We start from the raw sequence: 18,638 nt of genomic DNA on the forward strand, positions 1-18,638 counted from the left end.
ATGCGTCCTTTGCTAAGATACGTTATGATTCAAGTTCTGTTAAAACACAATAACTATGTTCAGTTAAAGCACAATAATAACACTCTTGTAATATTATTGAAGTATAGGGCCTACAATGCCTGGATCTGTCTTGAACTACAAATGCAGACACCTGTAATTACTTCAACACAAAAACCCTCTACTGTGTGATTTCCATTGGGGTGGGTTACAATTAGCTTTTGAAGGGCTGTGATATCTCTGCATTTAACCCCTGCACGAAGCCACTCTGGTTACAGCTGCCACAAATAACATAAATATTCATGGTGAACCCCTAGCAACAAGACCAGCCAGACTTCCGTTCAACTAATCCTGTTGCTAGCTATCAGTCATCACCTCGTGACCCCCGTTGCCATCAGTTTACCGGACTTTACCCTCTACCTGAATACCACAATACAAGGGACCTCTGTTACAACTGATAATGTAGTAACCAACCGATAACGTATCACCAACCGATAATGTATCACATATTGACCGATATTGTATCACTAACCGATAATGTACCAAAAATTGACTGATAGTGTAGTAAAATTTGTATCCGATAATGTATCACGTGTCGACGGATAATGTAACTACAAAATAAGTGTATCCGATAATGTATCACCACGGAACGGATACTGTATCAACCGATAATGTATCAAAAATCAACCGATAATGTATCAGTATTGGGAAAAGGTGGAAATATTGCAAATTAATTAAAGTCTAATAAGTGCCTTTACTATGATAAGTCCCCACTCGAGAAAGTTTATCATTAAGAATATTTTTTTTTTTTATTTGGGAGGTAGGGAGTTGCTCTGGTTTGGAGACGCTCTACTTCCAAGTGGGCCTAGGCTAGTGGCGTATCCAGCTTTTGATGTCAAGGGGGGGGGGGGGTAACCGCACTCGCACATCCGCGCCGAAATGTGGACAAGTCCTTTTCTCCGGGCACTTGGCCTCCATATGGGCTCCGTGCTGCGACACAAGAGGGCGCGTTTTACCACTTTTGAGAGCCCCATGGACGTACGGGACCATTGATCTCCGTATGGAGATCAATGGACGGGACACAGCATGTTCGTACTGTACTGTACTGGTTCGCGCGCAAAGTTCCACACCACTTCCAGAATGTGGCTATTACATAGCAGCAGCGTCTTCGCATGAGCGCCAGGCAACGTCGGCGCGCGCATACGTTCAACTTAACTTGCGATGGTCTCCCAGACTATTCCCTCCCCCAATAACTTTGCATCATTCAAAATACGCGCTGTGCATGAACCGGGAACACATACGAGTGGCGAGGCATGTGTATAGCAAAACTACATTCTTAAATGATCATGTAACTTGAGCGGTCACAAAAGATACAATGTAACAAGTTTACCGGATTTAGGCGGCAATCGTCGAAGATCGACCCCAGTCGATTTTTTTTCTTACAGATTTGAAAAGGGCACAATCACAGCATTACTGCTCATTTAGTGGGGGGATGGGGGGGGGGGGGGGGTGAGGGGGGGATGAGGGAGAGGGGGTCGATGAGGGGGGAGGGGGGTCGTGCCATATTTTTAACGGGGAGCGCTGATAAAATCCTACAATCATGTACACAATATTACTGTACCGTACAAAATAATGCCCCAGCTTTTTTTAGGGGGGGGGGGGGGCACCGTTGGCATGTGACGTCATTTGTTATTTGTCTACCCACTGACTTCAGTTTGTTCAACCCACACAGTTTGGAGTCCAAACGTCACGAGCCTGCCGCTTCCTTGAGGCCAACACAGGCGCGGATCGGGGGGGGGGCCCAACTGTGTCCCAAAACAAATTGCATACAAATTCCTTAAAAAAATAATGCGCCCCCCCCCCTCCCTCTGCTGTGACACCCCCCCAAAAAATACTAGTATAATGTCCGCCTGTTCAAAATACGGACGGAGGCAGCTTAGATAGGGTGTATTTTTACACCATTCTGTAATCTAGTGTTAATAATTGTCAAATTTGAACAACGTCCCCTATTGAAATATGATACACCCTTCCCCAAGTTTTTGATTTTACGGAGGCCAAGTGTCCGGAAAAAAAATCCTGTGTACATTTTCAGATTGTTTTGCTGATGAACCCCCCCCCCCCCCCCCGTGAACATTCCTGGATCCGCCCCTGCAACAGTAGCGTAAATCTGTGCTTGGGACTTGGGAATGGGGGATAGCTAAAAAAAAAAAAGAAGTTCTGACCGTGAAATACAAACGGGGGGGGGGGGGGGGGCCTTGCTGGAGACCACATGACACTGGGGGCGCTGTTCATGATACTAACGTCCCAGCGCATTTCAAGCTATTTGTATTTTTTCTCCCTTTATCAGTACTATTTAATACATTTCGTCGGTTGGAAAGTTTGAAAAATACCCCAAAATCTGCCCTTTTTCTCTAAATACAAAATAATGGGGGTGGTGGTGATCAACTAGCCCAGACCCCCCTCCCTGGTCAAAACGTGGGGCGGGATAATCGGACATAAAACAAACATTTGTGTACACCTTTTCCCAATACTGATACATTATCGGTTGATTTTTGATACATTATCGGTTGATACAGTATCCGTTCCGTGGTGATACATTATCGGATACACTTATTTTGTAGTTACATTATCCGTCGACACGTGATACATTATCGGATACAAATTTTACTACACTATCAGTCAATTTTTGGTACATTATCGGTTAGTGATACAATATCGGTCAATATGTGATACATTATCGGTTGGTGATACGTTATCGGTTGGTTACTACATTATCAGTTGTAACAGACCTCCCCCGAAAGTTCCCTGCTGAATTTTGCAATTGCAATCACAGACAGGGATTTCGAAACAATTGTGTGTAATGCTCATACTGCACAATGGCATTGGTCTAGAGGTACATACAAGTACAATTTTCGCTATAAAGTGATTTGTAGTACATTGGTAGTACATATGCTACGCATTTATACTTTTTGTGTTACGGACAGACTGACTGGGAATTTCTCAAGCGATTGAACAGAAAATCAAAAGGTACGTTTTTATTTTTTCCACGCTCAAATCGCCGAATGTTATATCTGAATCTTTATAGTACATTGTAAAAAAATGACCACACTTCAGTCATGCACTTGCATGCACCTGAGAAATACTACTTCTTGCACTTGAAGTGTGAAAGCAACAGCACTAATATTGACTAATATTGTCAGTAGTACATGAAGAGATGTGAACTATTTGAGAAATAGCTCTCCATGTACTTGAACACACTTATTGCACCTCAAGTGATTTCATGTAACGGATTATTGGCACCTAAAACACTTGATGTGTTATAAATACCTGAAAATTATAGCGCTTTATGTGATTGTACACACTTATGGCACCTCAGCTAAGTGCAATTCATTTGAAGTACATGAAGCGATGTGAACTATTTGAGAGATAGCTCTTCATGTGCTTGAACACACTTATTGCACCTCAAATGATTTAATGTAACGGATTATTGGCACTTAAAACACTTGATGTGTTATAAATACTTGAACATTATAGCGCTTCATGTGATTGTACACACTAATGGCACCTCAGCTAAGTGCAAGTGATTGACTGATATAAAGAGATGTGAACTTTTTGAGAGATACCACTTCATGAGGTTCATGTCATGTGCTTTAACACACTTATTGCACCTGAAGTGATTTCACAAAACAGATTATTGGCATCTAAAACACTTGATGTGCTGTAAATTCTTAAAATTATAGCGATTTATGTGATTGTACACACTTAAGGCACCTCAGCTAAGTGCAATTTGATTGACTGATAACATTTGAAGTACATGAAGAGAGGTGAACTATTTGAGAGATAGCACGTCATGTGCTTGAACACACTTATTGCACCTCAAGTGATTTCATGTAACGGATTATTGACACCTAAAACACTTGATGTGTTTTAAATACTTGAAAAATATAGCGCCTCATGTGATTATACACACTTATGACACCTCAGCTAAGTGCAAGTGATTGACTGATATCATCTGAAGTACATGAAGAGATTTGAACTTTTTGAGAGATACTACTTCACGAAGTTCATGTCATGTGCTTGAACACACGTATGGCACCTCAGCTAAGTGCAATTCATTTGAAGTACATGAAGAGAGGTGAACTATTTGAGAGATAGCATTTCATGTGCTTGAACACACTTATTGCACCTCAAGTAATATCATGTAACAGATTATTACTACCTGTATCACATGATGTGCTATAAAATTATAGCGCTTCATGTGATTGTACACACTTATGGCACCTTAACTACCTGCTAGTGGTTGACTGATATCATCTTAAGTACATGAAGAAATGTGAACTACTTGAGAGAGAGAGAGTTTGTAATAGATTATTGACACCCGAATTACTTTATGTGCTGTGACCATTTTGCGCCTCATGTGATTGTACACGCTTATTGCACCTCAAGTTGCGCAAGTGATGGACTCATATCATCTGAAGTACTTTAAGTCTTGCGAACTATTTGAGCGATAGCGTATTGCACTTCTGGTATAATTGCTTGTAACGGAATGACACCTGAGTTATTTGATGTGCTTTTTGCGTTTCATGTGATTGTACACACTTTTGGTACCTCAACTAAAGTGCGTGTGATTAAATTAATCGAACGGTTACGTCGGTGTGATGCCTTAGAAATAATTAATTTTGACGACAAGAAAAGGAGCATTAAAACATTTCAAACTGTATCATCTTTCTTCGTGTGCATGCTCACTGAGCTAAACCACTGTCCCAACGGCAATGAGTTGCAAAAGGTTTATGCACACGTCCTGGTCGTGTCCCTGATCTTCGCATACACTTTCATATGTACGTCCATACAAAGCGCTCGACCAGGCAGCAGCGTTAACCGTTTATAATTATTTGAACGCGGAGACCATTCTGCACATACTTGTCTGTGCCAAACTTGTTGAATTTCACGGATTTGCAACCCAAAACATTAATGATCGTGAGTATCACTGAAGTCCCATTGCTTCGTCTTTGACATGTGGATAAGCCAGTAGGCGCTCTGAAAGGTATTGTTGTGAAGAATTTCGAGTTATTTTGGCAATTTTTGAGGTGAATGATCTGCAAACATGGCAAAACTTTACTTCTAGCCTGGGGGTGGGTATTAGCCCATACTTTTTTAGCTGCCCCACTCAAAATATGTAGTGACCCAATAAATCAATGGAAAAATACTTAAAACATTATTTGAGACCGTTAACCCCCCTGTACATGGCCCTCAAAGTGTCATTTTGGAAATATGGTATGGTACCCCGACTCCTTCTACACAAAGTGTATGTAAATATTTTTTGGCTCCAGACTATTTTCTCCCACACTGGTCTAGCATAGAAATAAGTAAGTACAATAGAGGAAATAAAGGAACTTCCCTTATTTTTTTGTTTAGTAAATCCTTTTGTGTTACCTCTTAAGTATATTTCATGTATGTCATTACAACTTTAACCATTGCCAATACAAATTCTTACTTTTAAAAAGAAAAAAATCTTAGGTTTAAAACACATTCCCATGCAGCTTTGTTTGTTGAATGCAGTTATCTGTATCAGTAGGTCTACTTACTTTTGTTTTGCCTGGAAAAAAAGAGATGTTTTCAACACATACCAAAACAATAATTAAAAACACAAAAGTCGAAAAACATGTTCCTGAAATTAAAATTGACTGTTCAAAATTGCCAAAGGAGGAGGATTGCACTTTTAATTGTTAAAAATTGTAATCTGCTAGTACTTTAGTAGTATAGCACGCCCTATGAACAATCACAAAATGAACAGCTTGGATTTTACACTCTGATTGAAAGGCCACGGAACTCCAGTGACTGAGAAGTAATGGAAAATCTAAACTATCATTACTATTTATACAAAGGAAAAAAGGCAAACCCATTAGAGTTTACTATTATTTGTAATTATTTTCTTGCAGAATGCAGACTGACTGAAGTTCGACCGGATACAGGTTTGGCAGGAGACGGAAAGTAGGCCGAACAAGAGAGTGAAACATCTCAAACTGGTCAAGGTCAACGAGGTAATAATAAGGAAATAATGATGTTGTGGGCTTGCTTGAATGGTCTAGTTTAAAACCGGGTATATTATAGGGGCCTGGTCACCGAGGTGAGGGCTATTATTGGCTACCTGGCCCCCACCTAGTTTTAAACTAGATGCCTAATACTAAAACTAAAACCCAAACAGGTTCACAATGTAACATGGAGTCTTCAATATTTGTGAAATATACAATAATTATACATTAATTTTTCCCTGAAGGAATTAGCTAAGATTATTACAGACCATTACTAACATGTATTTAAAAATATAACGTTAAGTCTGAGTACTATCCCGTGAAATCTGTTAATTCACAAATTTCTTTTAAAGAGTTTAACATTAGGCATCATCATTCTTGGAATTTCAAAAAGACTTTTAAATAAAAATTAAATCAAACTTACTAACCAGATTTGTGAACAAAATGTGTGGTTTCCATGTTATATCGGGAACCTTTTAATTGGCTTTCAAATATAATGCTGAATAACACCACAATGCTCAGAAACGTGATTAAACAACCACATGAGTCAAAACAAACTTGAAGTCTATTCTGCATTCCTAACCACTTATACATCATCCAAAATATTTGTCACAAACTGTTTCCAAATTCATGGAAAGACTCACATGTGCAATTTCTAGTAAGTGTTCATTCGATAATAACTAAAGTGGAGTGCTGTGGCCTCGTGGTTAAGGGCACTGGATTCGTGGTCCGTGGGTAAAGCTGCGTGTTGTGGGTTAAGTCCAGTGGGGGCATGGTGCGTGTGCCCGTGGGCAAGGCACTTTGTCACTCATTGCTTCTCTCCACCCAGGAGTAAATGGGTACCTGTGAGGGCAGAGATGGTTATTGTGATTGGATAAGCTTGCTTTCGCCTAACAGGCAGCATCCAGCAGTATACTCCCCAGGGAGCTGTGATGGTATTTGGAATGTTTAATAGGCCCAATGATCAGGGGTAATAATAATAATACTGTACGCGCTCTGATTTACTTTACTAATAAGAGCGGTCTTATATGCCGATTATTATTAATTAAAGTGAACAACTGGAAAAAGGTAGGGAATTTCGTTCCAAATCATCCACAGACATAGCTATTATATTTGTATTAATAAAAAACCGCAATGAAGGAAACTCACTAAATGCATCATTTTTTTTCTTTTAAATGTAACAAATAAATGGACTAGAGTGTTGTTTGACAAAATGGAAAATTCTTAACATAGGGTTGAAATGGCAGAGGCCAAATTGTTCACCTACAAAAGTCTCACTTGGAAGCACGAGGAAATCTGTCCACATCTTCTCGATAAGTTGTGATGTATCCATGATGTGCTTACATGTAAATATAGTTGCCTTATTTGAAGAGTGTACTTGTGGGATTGGTTCAGACTTTGTCCTTAAAAAAAAATCAATCACCATTCCAATTTTCAATTTAGTTAATCCTGAATCAAAAACTGTGGGCTTTTTTGGTGAAGGTTTATTGTTGCTTTATGTGCATATGGCTCTTTCATCTTTGTGTTTTCTAACATGGTGATATAGTTTGGTGTGGAATAGCTGAATATCATAACTAGCTTATTATGTTGTGTAATATGGAACATTTAAAAAAAAAACAATCAACATTCCACTTTTTACTATAGTGTTAACCAGTAACTGGATTTAAAAAAAAAATTGTTGTTAACGTTTTATTGTCATTCTGATTTTTTTAAACAAAACAAAGTTTAGGGGATAAGAGAAATATCCTGTTTTAAGGGTATTTGTAAAAGCTGAGTAATATAAAGCACACATGTACAGGTTTGCTTATTATTAAACGGTCAACTGAATCCATCTGGGGTTAATACATCCCTGAACTACACCTGACAATGAATGAAAAGGTATAGTAGTTTAAAAACAAATCGCTAATTAACATATTGTCTAAAACTTGAAACTTTGCCCCTTGTTAATGGGGGAATTTCTGGGTAAAGAAATCCCAGGTAAGCGGAACAGCCTCATGATAGGGTTGTTGTCTGGGGACTGACTTAGCACGAATAGTACACCGTGTCCCGGTAAACATATGCATGAAGGAATGGCTATACATTTCTCAAAAATATAGAATCGGGGATTTCAGTTACTTAAAATTGTAAAGCACACGGTTTTATTTACAACTGGTGAATCTCTCATGAAGATCCGTTGATGCTTATTGGACATATGGAGGCCTATCTGGTTTGGCTCCATTGCAAAGAATGTTATGCTATTATGTACGACACAGCACCTGACACTCCACATTCTAAATGTCTATTAGACATTGCTATGTTACCTTGTATAAGCCACATTCCAACATTACAAACTTTACTAAGACACGTTCTTTGCTAAGATACGTTAAGATACAAGTTCTGTTAAAACACAAAATATGCTCAGTTAAAGCACAATAATAACGCTCATGTAACATTATTAAAGTAGGGCCTACAAGGCCTGGATCTGTCTTGAACTACAAATGCAGACACCTGTAATTACTTCAACACAAAAACCCTCTACTGTGGAATTTCCATTTGGATGGGGTAAAATTAGCATTTGAAGAGCTGTGACTTCTCTGGATTTTATCAACAGATTTTCATAGGAATTGGAGTAGTTGTAGACAAGACTGTATTTACAGTGCTACAAAACTGAACACTAAATCTATGATTCCTTTTTTAAGGCAGGTACGGTTTGCTAACTTTCCAACCGATACAAATAGAACAATTCAGCAACAGGGCTGACCCAATGCTCACCCCAAATGCTACAAAAGGGATGACTTACCCGATACCCGGATTTGTTTGTCCTTGATTTCGCAATTTTTCCCAGGTAAAAATAAGTCATAACAATTCCATACATGAACGTGACTTTACGCTCTACCTGAGTGAATGTTGCAATTTCTCCAGGGTAATATTTTACATCACAAAGAGGGGTTTCAAAATAATTGTGTGTAATGCTCATACTGCACAATGACATTGGTCTATAGTTACATACATGTACGATATCGCTATAAAGAAATTGGTAGTACACATTCTACGCAGTTGTACTTTTTGGTGTTGTGGACAGACTGACTGGGAATTTCTCCAGAGACTGAGCTGAAAATTGAAAGGTAACTTTTTATTTGTTTCCATGGGTCATGTCGCCAAATCTTAAAGCTGAATTTGAATAGTAAGACACTATCCAGAATGTGGAATGTTTAACCCTAAAGGGGCCGGGTTATTTTGACCATCTCTCAGCCGGGGGGGGGGGGGCGGATTCCGCCCCCCCCCTAAGATCTCGGCCATCGAGTGACGAAAAATTTTGAAACTCAGCACATGCATAAAGCAACTCTTCCTTAACATGCCCAAGAAATGTCATGACTATAGGTCAAAGGGTTTTGGAATTATGGCTAATTAATTATTCATATGTATGAATGGCAATTCTGCTCGGTGTACACGACGTATATGCGAAAATTCAGTTTTCACGGCGCGTAGCGCCGGAAAATTTTTCGTTACGGGCCAACCCGTGGTCCGATTTTTATGTTTTTGGTATCAAAAGATGCGCAATGCTCGAGGCTAAAAAGTCATAACAGCTCGGGTCGCGAACAAATTTTTTTTAGAAGCTATCGCGGAAAATGTTGAGGGGGGGGGGGCGGATTCCGCCCCCCCGGCCCCTTTAGGGTTAACTGATTCCAAAACGTTTTGTTTCCATCAACAGTTTTGTTCTATGTGAAAGATCCAAGAAAGTGTTCTGACCACTTTTTATGCTGTCCGAAAAACGAGTCAGTTTCCAATGTTGAACGTTTGTGTCATTCACATTTGTTGTATAAAATAATGAAGTCTCATGTTATGCATGGAGTACTCTGTCATTGTAACATGCACATTTGTTGCAAAGTCGAAATAAGGGCTGTTTACTGAATTGTAAGTAAATTAAAACAATATTGATTGATAATATTTAAAAAATTGAATCCCAAATTTCTAAATTTTGCCCAGAAGTTAGAAAGCTGTGTTCATGGTATAATATTCGATGGTATAACACGAGCAATACATCAGATTGTTTTCAAATTTTCATTTTGTGCAATAAATATTTATGAATTTAGGAATTGAAATTGCAGGAATTTAAAATAACAGGTTCTCAACCACGCCTCTTTTAACTCCATTATTAGTGGTCCAAAGTTTATTACAATACTGGTAAATTAAAAACTATTCGAATGGATTCGGAATCTGATAGAAAAGGCCGTAGTATGCGCAGAAATGCGCATGTTTGTTTTGTTTGCATTATGTTTCAACATGATTTCTTGGTTCATTAGTATTCTGTTGCGAAGAACTTGTGCTAGGCCTACGATTAAAAATAAAACAACAAAAAAAACAAACAGAAAAGGGGACTTCCTCACCTATTGACCCCATTGTAATATAGAAATTATTTTATTCCAATGCACAAACTTTCTCTAAAGTGAAATGGTCAACGCGCTTTTAGTAAAATGACAGATCCTACTTTATCAAAAGATTTAAGCAGTCTAAAAGGAGAACTGTCAAAATCTTAGAATCGCCGTATCTTTTCTTTCCTTAGGGTCACGATTATAGCACTTCCTGACAGCAGAGTCGTGTATATTTCTGGACAGGACGTTTTGTGGCTCAGTGCCAAACATTGACCAGGTGAGATCAAAATATAAGTCCAGTACACGACTGAAATGTTATTATATGGACGTCCCCTTATAATTCTTTGGTTCTCGATTTCGACCTACCCTATTTTGGGTCCCGACCCAAGAAAACAGGTCTTATTACCGTCAACTTTGACTGGAACCCTTACAAACAAAGAAAAATACATAAATGAAAAAAAAATGAATACCATGATTCAGGCAATCAAGTTCTGTGTCATTTGAAAAGCTACTGCCAATAATATCCGATTTCAAGAGAGGCACAGCGAAAAGCAACAGATTCCAGGGGCGCGTGTTAATTCCTCACACTAACCCCTGGCTGTGATGATGACGTAAATGACGCTGATTGGCTATTCACAGCGTACTGCGCGCGCATTTCGAAGATTGCACGCCAGGCGCGCCCATAATGCGCTCGCGTTCTTTGCACGTAACGACACGTACGAAAAAAAAATTATGATTCAAAAGTCGCGATGCCTGTACGATATGGATTATGGCAGCCGCGTTTTTCGCTCAAAACAACCCTTGTATCTGCTGTTGTAAAGGCACGAAAGGGGTACGTACACTTAATACACATATTTGCTAAATAACGCAACGTCCAAACGTTATGTTTGAAAGGATTAATTCTTCAAAATCACAACTTTTGACATTTTAAAGATGGCGTCGGCATGTAAAACGGATAAACTGCAGCCCTAATTATAATGTGCCATATTTTGGCACATTTAAATTACACAATTCCAGGGGTTACGATCGCGCAAGGCATGATGGGAAACAACATGGCGCAGCAAGATCGTATCTTGAATTTAAACTTGAATTTAAGCTGCTTGATACAAAGTCAACTAGTTACTATATCGTGCCTCACAGTGCCCCTCTCCATCAATGTAGTTGTTTTTTATTAGCTTTTGAAAATCAAAACTTAGGTTTTAAAGGATTTTCAAGCGCAAAATACAGGCAATTATAGATTTTTAGGATGCAAAACCTTGCAATTTTTCAGCATGAGGCAGCATAAATATAGTAAATTGCTAATACTTCAAGTTTTCTTTACACTAGAAAAAAGTTCTGAAACACTTGTAAAATCTTAGAGAGGTAGACCTATATTGTTGATGAGTTTGGAACTATAACGAAACTGTTGGTCAGATCGAATGTTAAAGATTTCTCTGTGGGAAATGTATGCCAGAATAAAAAGAAAATATCTATAGGTGTTTATAGGTAATATACGTTACTTAAAAATAAAATACGCTCTCAAGCTGAAATATCTTTTATGAGTATTGAAGGTTTCGCTGTGAAGCCTGCCATTTTGTGCAGCATTTTCACCGCATGATATGTGAACCATGGAAATATAAGGGACGTCTAATGTAAACTCCGTTACAGTGGCGAATTCTTTTAAAGAAGCTGTTTGTGACTCCTGCAGGATAATACCAGAATAGGTCAAATTAAGTTAGTTTTGTAGACTGAGTTGGGCCATCATTTGGTCTTGCCTATTTTAGGGCGGAGCTCAAATCTTAAATAAGGGGAGCACAAGAGCCAAACTAAGCAAAACGGTCTTTTCAATATTTTTAATGTTTTTTTTTTAAATGTATGCCAGAATGTAATACGAGAACAGAATTCATACAGGTGCAGGAGCGGATCCAGGAATTTTCGCGGGGGGGGGGGGGGTTTCATCAGCAAAACAATCTGAAATGTAGACAGGGGGGGGGGGTTTCATCAGCAAAACAATCTGAAATGTAGACAGTAGCCGGAACTTGGTCTCCGAAAATCAATAGGGGGGGGGGGGGCTCGTACCATACTTTGAGTTGGGGCGCTATTACTCATTAGTGTACAAATACTCCCTAATCAAGCTGGCTCTGTCCGTATTTTTTGCAAAGGCGGACATTATTATCAGTACAATGTTTTGGGTATCTGAGTAGGGGGGGGGGTTCACATTTTTTAAATGAATTTCTATAATTTTTTTTTACAGAGCGTTGTACTCATTAGTGTACAAATACTCCCTAATCAAGCTGGCTCTGTCCGTATTTTTCGCAAAGGCGGACATTATTATCAGTACAATGTTTTGGGTATCTGAGTGGGGGGGGGGGGGTTCACATTTTTTAAATGAATTTCTATAATTTTTTTTACAGAGCGTGTCCCCCCCGATCCGCGCCTGAGGTGTTGTTTTTTAATATGTGGGCGTGACCGAAATCCGCAAGAAGCAGTATAATGAGCTGCTAAGTCAATTCCTGCTCACATTTCTGAATTGAAGAATAATACTTAAAATATCTTTTGTTGTGATCTAATTAAGGGCTAAAACGGATCCCATTTCTCCTACATCACCAAGACTTTGAGATCAAGGGATGTGGTCAAAAAATAAGGTTCATTCAGAAAGCTAGAAAAGCTTCTTTTTAAGTGTGGGATTTTGTTTCATTTGTTGGTTAGGCATGATACAGCTGTGGGATGTATGATGACTTGAGCAGGCACGCAGCAAAAATACTCCAAGTAGTTGATAGAAAAGTCATAACCTAAAGTTCAACGCTCGACTGCAACTTCCAGTGACATTTTCTACTTCAGTGCTACCTTTTAAACAAAGCCAGCCCCTTTACAAAAGGAGTTCTTTTCTTTAAACTCTTGTTAAATTACCTACATTTATGATCACATCCTTTAATCTATAGGCCTAGGTTACTCTGTAAAAATGGTGCTCAGAGTTAAAACACTTTTGAACCCACTTTTTTCACATGTTTAGTCTGACATTTTTAGCTTTTGAGCACAGTATGAAAGCCTACTAATGCCATAAATGACAACTTGTAAAAACGTAAACTTCATAAAGTTTGTTTTTCTGAGACAGGTGGTAAAAAGAGTAAGTAAAATGTGAACTGATCCCGTCATTCTACCTGAAACCCATAAGTCATTCGACTTGAACCTCACAAGTCAATTTATTTACTTTTTCAATGTATTATTCATGATGCTAACAGGTTACATGCTTTTGTACGTTGCCTGAACATATCACAGACATCAATAAACTAAACATGTCGGAGATTCAAACGTGAAAAAAGTGGGTACAATTGGGGGTGTAGAAATGTGTCCAAACTCTGAATAGTTTATACACTTCTTTTGATCTTTCCTTGCACGATTTCATATTCATTTAGTTATTTTAGGTTTCTTTTTTTGTAACAGGAGTAAGTGCATGTATTACATTATCTTGTTAATTGTAATCTTTTGGGTTTTTTTTCACCCTAGTATGAATGGTCTGAAGATTCGTCTTTTCTGGTTCGCAGTCTTCATGGTAATTGCATTTCCTGAAATGCCGGTATCAGCTGTTGATCTGCAGATAGATGTACCTACTCGGCCGCAATGCTTTGGGATATCTACAGGTCAGCACTTTGTCCTTGGCTTTTCTGACAACCATAATACGTATTCTGAAACTAGGCAGCTAGCCATTTTAGTGGTAGCCTTCAGGAATCAGCAAACATCAGTCACAATCAGCAGCAAGTACCAAATAGCTGGAAAACCATTTCAGGAGAGCTTTGTTGTAGAGGCTGGAGGATTTACACGAACTGTACTTCCTTCCGAGCTGGTGATGGATATGACCGAAAGAAGCCTGAAGGGGATCGAGATTTCAGCATCTTCCGAGGTGTCTGCGTACGGTCTGATGCATCAGCATTTCACTACCGATGGTTTTCTTTGTATACCCACAAATAATCTCGGTATGCAGTACGTACTGGTTATGGGGTCTTCTAGCTTCCAATCCCGATTTTCTGTCATAGGGTCAGAGGATTCAACCTTAGTTCAAGTTACTTTACATGGTCGTGTTACATTTGAAGGAAAGGATTATGGTGTCGGTGAGTTGTTGAGTTTCATGGTTGACAAGCTGGAAGCTGTTCAAATCGAAGGAGAGACGGGACAAGACCTAACAGGAAGCATCATTCAAACTAACAAACCAGTTGCCGTTTTCAGTGGTCATGAATGTGTGACTAATCCAGGGTCAAATTGCGACACATTAACTGAACAGCTTCTACCCGTCAAGAGTTGGGGGAAGAAACATATCTACACTTTAGCCGGAAGCAACGACAGAAATAACTACAGAATCGTTGCATATTTCACTGAGACAATTGTCACGATTCCGGGATTTGGAAATCAGTCCTTGGATACGGGTGAGTTTTGGGAAGGCGATTTATATGGTTCAGGGTTCGTGTCCTCCACTAAACCAACTCTCATGATGCAGCAGCTGGTTAATGTCAATGGTGCTCTGCGTGACCCTTCACTGATACAGGTACCTGCTGTGGAACAGTTTTGGTTTGTCTTTGGGTTTACAACACCACCATATTCTGGAGGGGACTCGGAAGGCTTTTTCAATTTCATCAGTATCATTGTTAAAACCTATGCACGTCAGACAGTGTACTTAAATGGATCACCAATTAACAGGACCAGTGTAACGGAACATAACGTACCCAACACTGACTATACATCGCTAACTGTCCAGTTGCCGAAAGGAGAAGGTTTGTACTTCGTCGAGCAAACAGATTCTCAAAATCCTCTTTCTGTCATTGTGTATGGGTATGAAGAACGCGAATCCTATGGCTATGCCGCTGGTCTGTCTCTCCCCAGCAATAAACATGTGCTGAGTTTGACACCGTACTATTTGCGAGAACTTGGTGGCGAGCTTCTCACGATGACTGTTCCCTGTTTGCAAACAAATGCTATATCCTTTCAAATTGCTGCAAAGTGCAAGTTTGCCACTGGCTTTGGAGACGTCATTGTTTCTGGTGAACGCACTGACACTTACACTGTTGTCTGTATCACTCCTACTTTTTACAAGAACGGACTTACATCTGTCTATGTATCACTTGACGATGGTGGATCATTTCCATACTCCGGCATTGTCTACGTTGCATCTGAAGAGGATCTGCCGCCACTCGTTCAAATCCAACAGGTGAATTCCGAGTATGGAGATGGCATCATTGACCTAACCTCAGATGATCCGATCCTGTTCTCCTGGGATCCTAGAATTCTTGGTGAAGGTGTTTCACATGTGACTGTTATGATGCAAGACACAGATTACGACAGCGATGGGAATCCAGTCTTGATGGAAGGTGTTACAGTGCAGAGCAATGTCTTGAACAACGGTAGTCTGATGATACATCCAAGCGACCTCCAATCCCTCACCAGTGATGGTTTGTCACTCGCAGCATTTTATCTTACTCCGTCTGGAATAAGAAGACGAAGAAATGTTGGAGCTTTGTTGCGGCGCCTAAGATATTATGGTCCTGCAGCAATTATAGTTACTGCAATCACCTGCGAAGTTTCAAAGTACCAGTTAAAGAAGACTGCGCCTACAGGACTGCCTCCATGTCCTTGCAACACAGGACAAGCTGACCGAGACCTGAATTTTCAGGAGGCCAATTTTGCGAATTTCTTCTTTCATCCAGGTGCTGATAACTGTTATAGGTCTGTTAATTCATTGCCGACTGGAGCAGGTCAACAGTGCTGTTACGGGAAAGACGGTAACATCCTGGTAGGTCCGCCTGGGGGAGGAACAGTCGACAGGTACAGTCCAGGAGATCATTTCTGGAAGCATCAATGGTTCGATGTTCTTCCTTGGCTTTGCTTATGCAAACTGTCAAACAACTGTAAAGAATATTACAAGTACAGGCCATCGGATGATTGTTCTGACTACGACCCACCTCGACCGGCTGGGGGCACTGGGGATCCTCATCTGACAAGTCTGGATGGCTACAAATTCACTTTCAACGGAGCCGGGGAATTTCTGATGGCGTCATCTGCAGTACATAACTTAACCTTTCAAGCCCGTATGGAGAGGTACCGCAACACCAATGCCTCTGTGTACACGGCTTTCGTTCTTCAAGTGAACGATTCTTCAAAAGTCCAGGTGCAGATGTCTAACATGAACGAGACACTGATGCTTGTAGACAGTGAGCCGTTGCGTCTTGACTCAATCCCCGTCAAAGTTCATCACCTCAGAGGTGTTCGAATCCGCTTCAACTCTGACATGACCAAAATCAGCATAGCATTCAGTGCTGGCATCGCTGCCACCGTGTACATGAATACCGAGGTGATGTCTTTCATCGCTCAACTGGACACACATTTCCAGGGTCAAGTTCAAGGACTTCTTGGAAACCTAAACGGAAACCCAGATGACGATCTTCAGTTCCCAAACGGAACCATTCTGGAGCCCGGTTCTCCGCTGAAAGAACTTCATGAGTTTGGCTTGAAGTGGTTGGTGGCTCCAGAGGAGTCCATATTCACCTACATTTCCCCATTTGACTACAGCACATACCACTTTCCTAAGTTTTCCCCGACCTTCGAGGTTCCTGATCTGAACCAAGTGAGTCAGGAAATCATGGACCTGTGTGGCGATTCCATTGATTGCGTCTTTGATGCGGTAATCACCGGCAGCCTGTCTTTTGCTAACGAGACTCTTGTGGTGACAGTCACAATAGCTGAAGTCAAGAAAGGATTGGTCAAGATTGTCAGCTGTGGCTACCCGGGTGATGTGGAGAACGGGTTGCTGTCGGGGTCTGTGTATCTCGTGAATGCCTCAGTAGATGTGGCTTGTGATGATGGCTTCACCTTGAAAGGGTCCTCCAAATTGACCTGTCTTGAGGATGGTCAGTGGTCGTCTGATCTCTCTGTTTGTGATGACGTCAACTGTGGCTACCCGGGTAATGTGGAGAACGGATTGCTGTCAGGGTCTGTGTATCTCGTGAATGCCACTGTGGATGTGGCTTGTGATGATGGCTTCACATTGAATGGGTCTTCCAGATTGACCTGTCTTGAGGATGGTCAGTGGTCGTCTGATCTCCCTGTTTGTGCTGGCATAAAAAATGGAGAGAAGGAAGGGCTAGCACCCGGCATCATAGCTGGTTTTGTTGTTGGTGCCGTGATTGCTGTACTTGCAATCTGTGGTCTGATTTACATTTTGAGGAGGAGAAACATGAAGAGAAACAAGTACAAGGTGGTCCATACGCGAAATGTTTATTTTTCTAAGACACAGCCATGCAGTGACGATTGACGAAATCGTTGACTCTAATTAATGTTCTAGTCGGTTCTGGTTGCATTTAGGCCATGTCGAAGTAAGAAGCTCAATAACACTGCAGAGGTATCGCAACAGCCGTTGCAAATGTTTGCTTTTGATCATGATCATTATAGCCAAATCATTAATTAGTACAATTTATATCGCCGCGCTTTATATGTAGACCTTTTAGCCAGCTTATTAGATATAATTTCGCTTAGATTACCAAGAAAAAATATGAATTGAATTACACAATCACCTGCGTACATAACCAGGATATGAGTCTGAATCGGATGCATATTTGTAACAATAAGCAGAATTTGTTATAAAACCAAGTACCTGCCAATTAAAAATTGTATGATTCTATGGTATTTCGTGAAAATGAAATTGAGTTTTGAAAACGACAGTTATATAATTAATGTATTCAAACATGAACATTTTATGTATACTAAATTTATTATGTAAAAGTGATTGCTCTTGTAACGTCATTACAAAAAACGGAATGAAATTAATATGGTTTATAGGTTTTATAATGTTAATGGTTGAATGGTGTTTTAAACTTTGCTTTATGAAAACTTTCCAAATAGCCGTTTGCTTAGACTTTTGTACAGAGTCGGTTTATTTTCAGAATGTTTATGTTTCAAAGGTAAAGGGTTTTTAAACCCTTTTTAATCAATTAAAATTGATTTCAGAATTTAATAACAAGATAACATTTTAATTCCTTTTTTTCATTTAATATTTCACAAATTTTAAAAGTACAATTCGCGGTTATTTATGTATTAAATGTTTTGATTTTAAAGGTTCGTTGAAAATCGAACATAATTGTAGTTATTAATTCTTAGGTTGTAACGAATGTAGATGGTTTAACCGATAAACGGTTGTCAATACAGAATGAAGACTGTCAGCTAGTTGGACCATGTCATGAATTTTTCTTGGGAGCATATTTTGTGAAACTTTCTATTCCTGTTATATGCATGA

At 39.7% G+C, this 18,638-nt stretch overlaps 1 protein-coding gene across 1 annotated transcript; it reads left to right on the forward strand.

Moving 5' to 3' along the window:
* Positions 1-13,868: 13,868 nt before the first annotated feature.
* LOC119718964 (sushi domain-containing protein 2-like) lies at positions 13,869-17,660 on the forward strand. Its single transcript, XM_038188366.1, has 3 exons — positions 13,869-17,152; positions 17,253-17,263; positions 17,338-17,660. The coding sequence occupies exons 1-3, from the start codon at positions 13,869-13,871 to the stop codon at positions 17,658-17,660; spliced, it is 3,618 nt and encodes a 1,205-aa protein (XP_038044294.1).
* The last annotated feature ends 978 nt before the right edge of the window (positions 17,661-18,638 follow it).

Source organism: Patiria miniata, unplaced genomic scaffold (genome assembly GCF_015706575.1).
Source record: "Patiria miniata isolate m_02_andy unplaced genomic scaffold, ASM1570657v1 HiC_scaffold_13, whole genome shotgun sequence".
Taxonomy (NCBI): Eukaryota; Metazoa; Echinodermata; class Asteroidea; order Valvatida; family Asterinidae; genus Patiria; species Patiria miniata.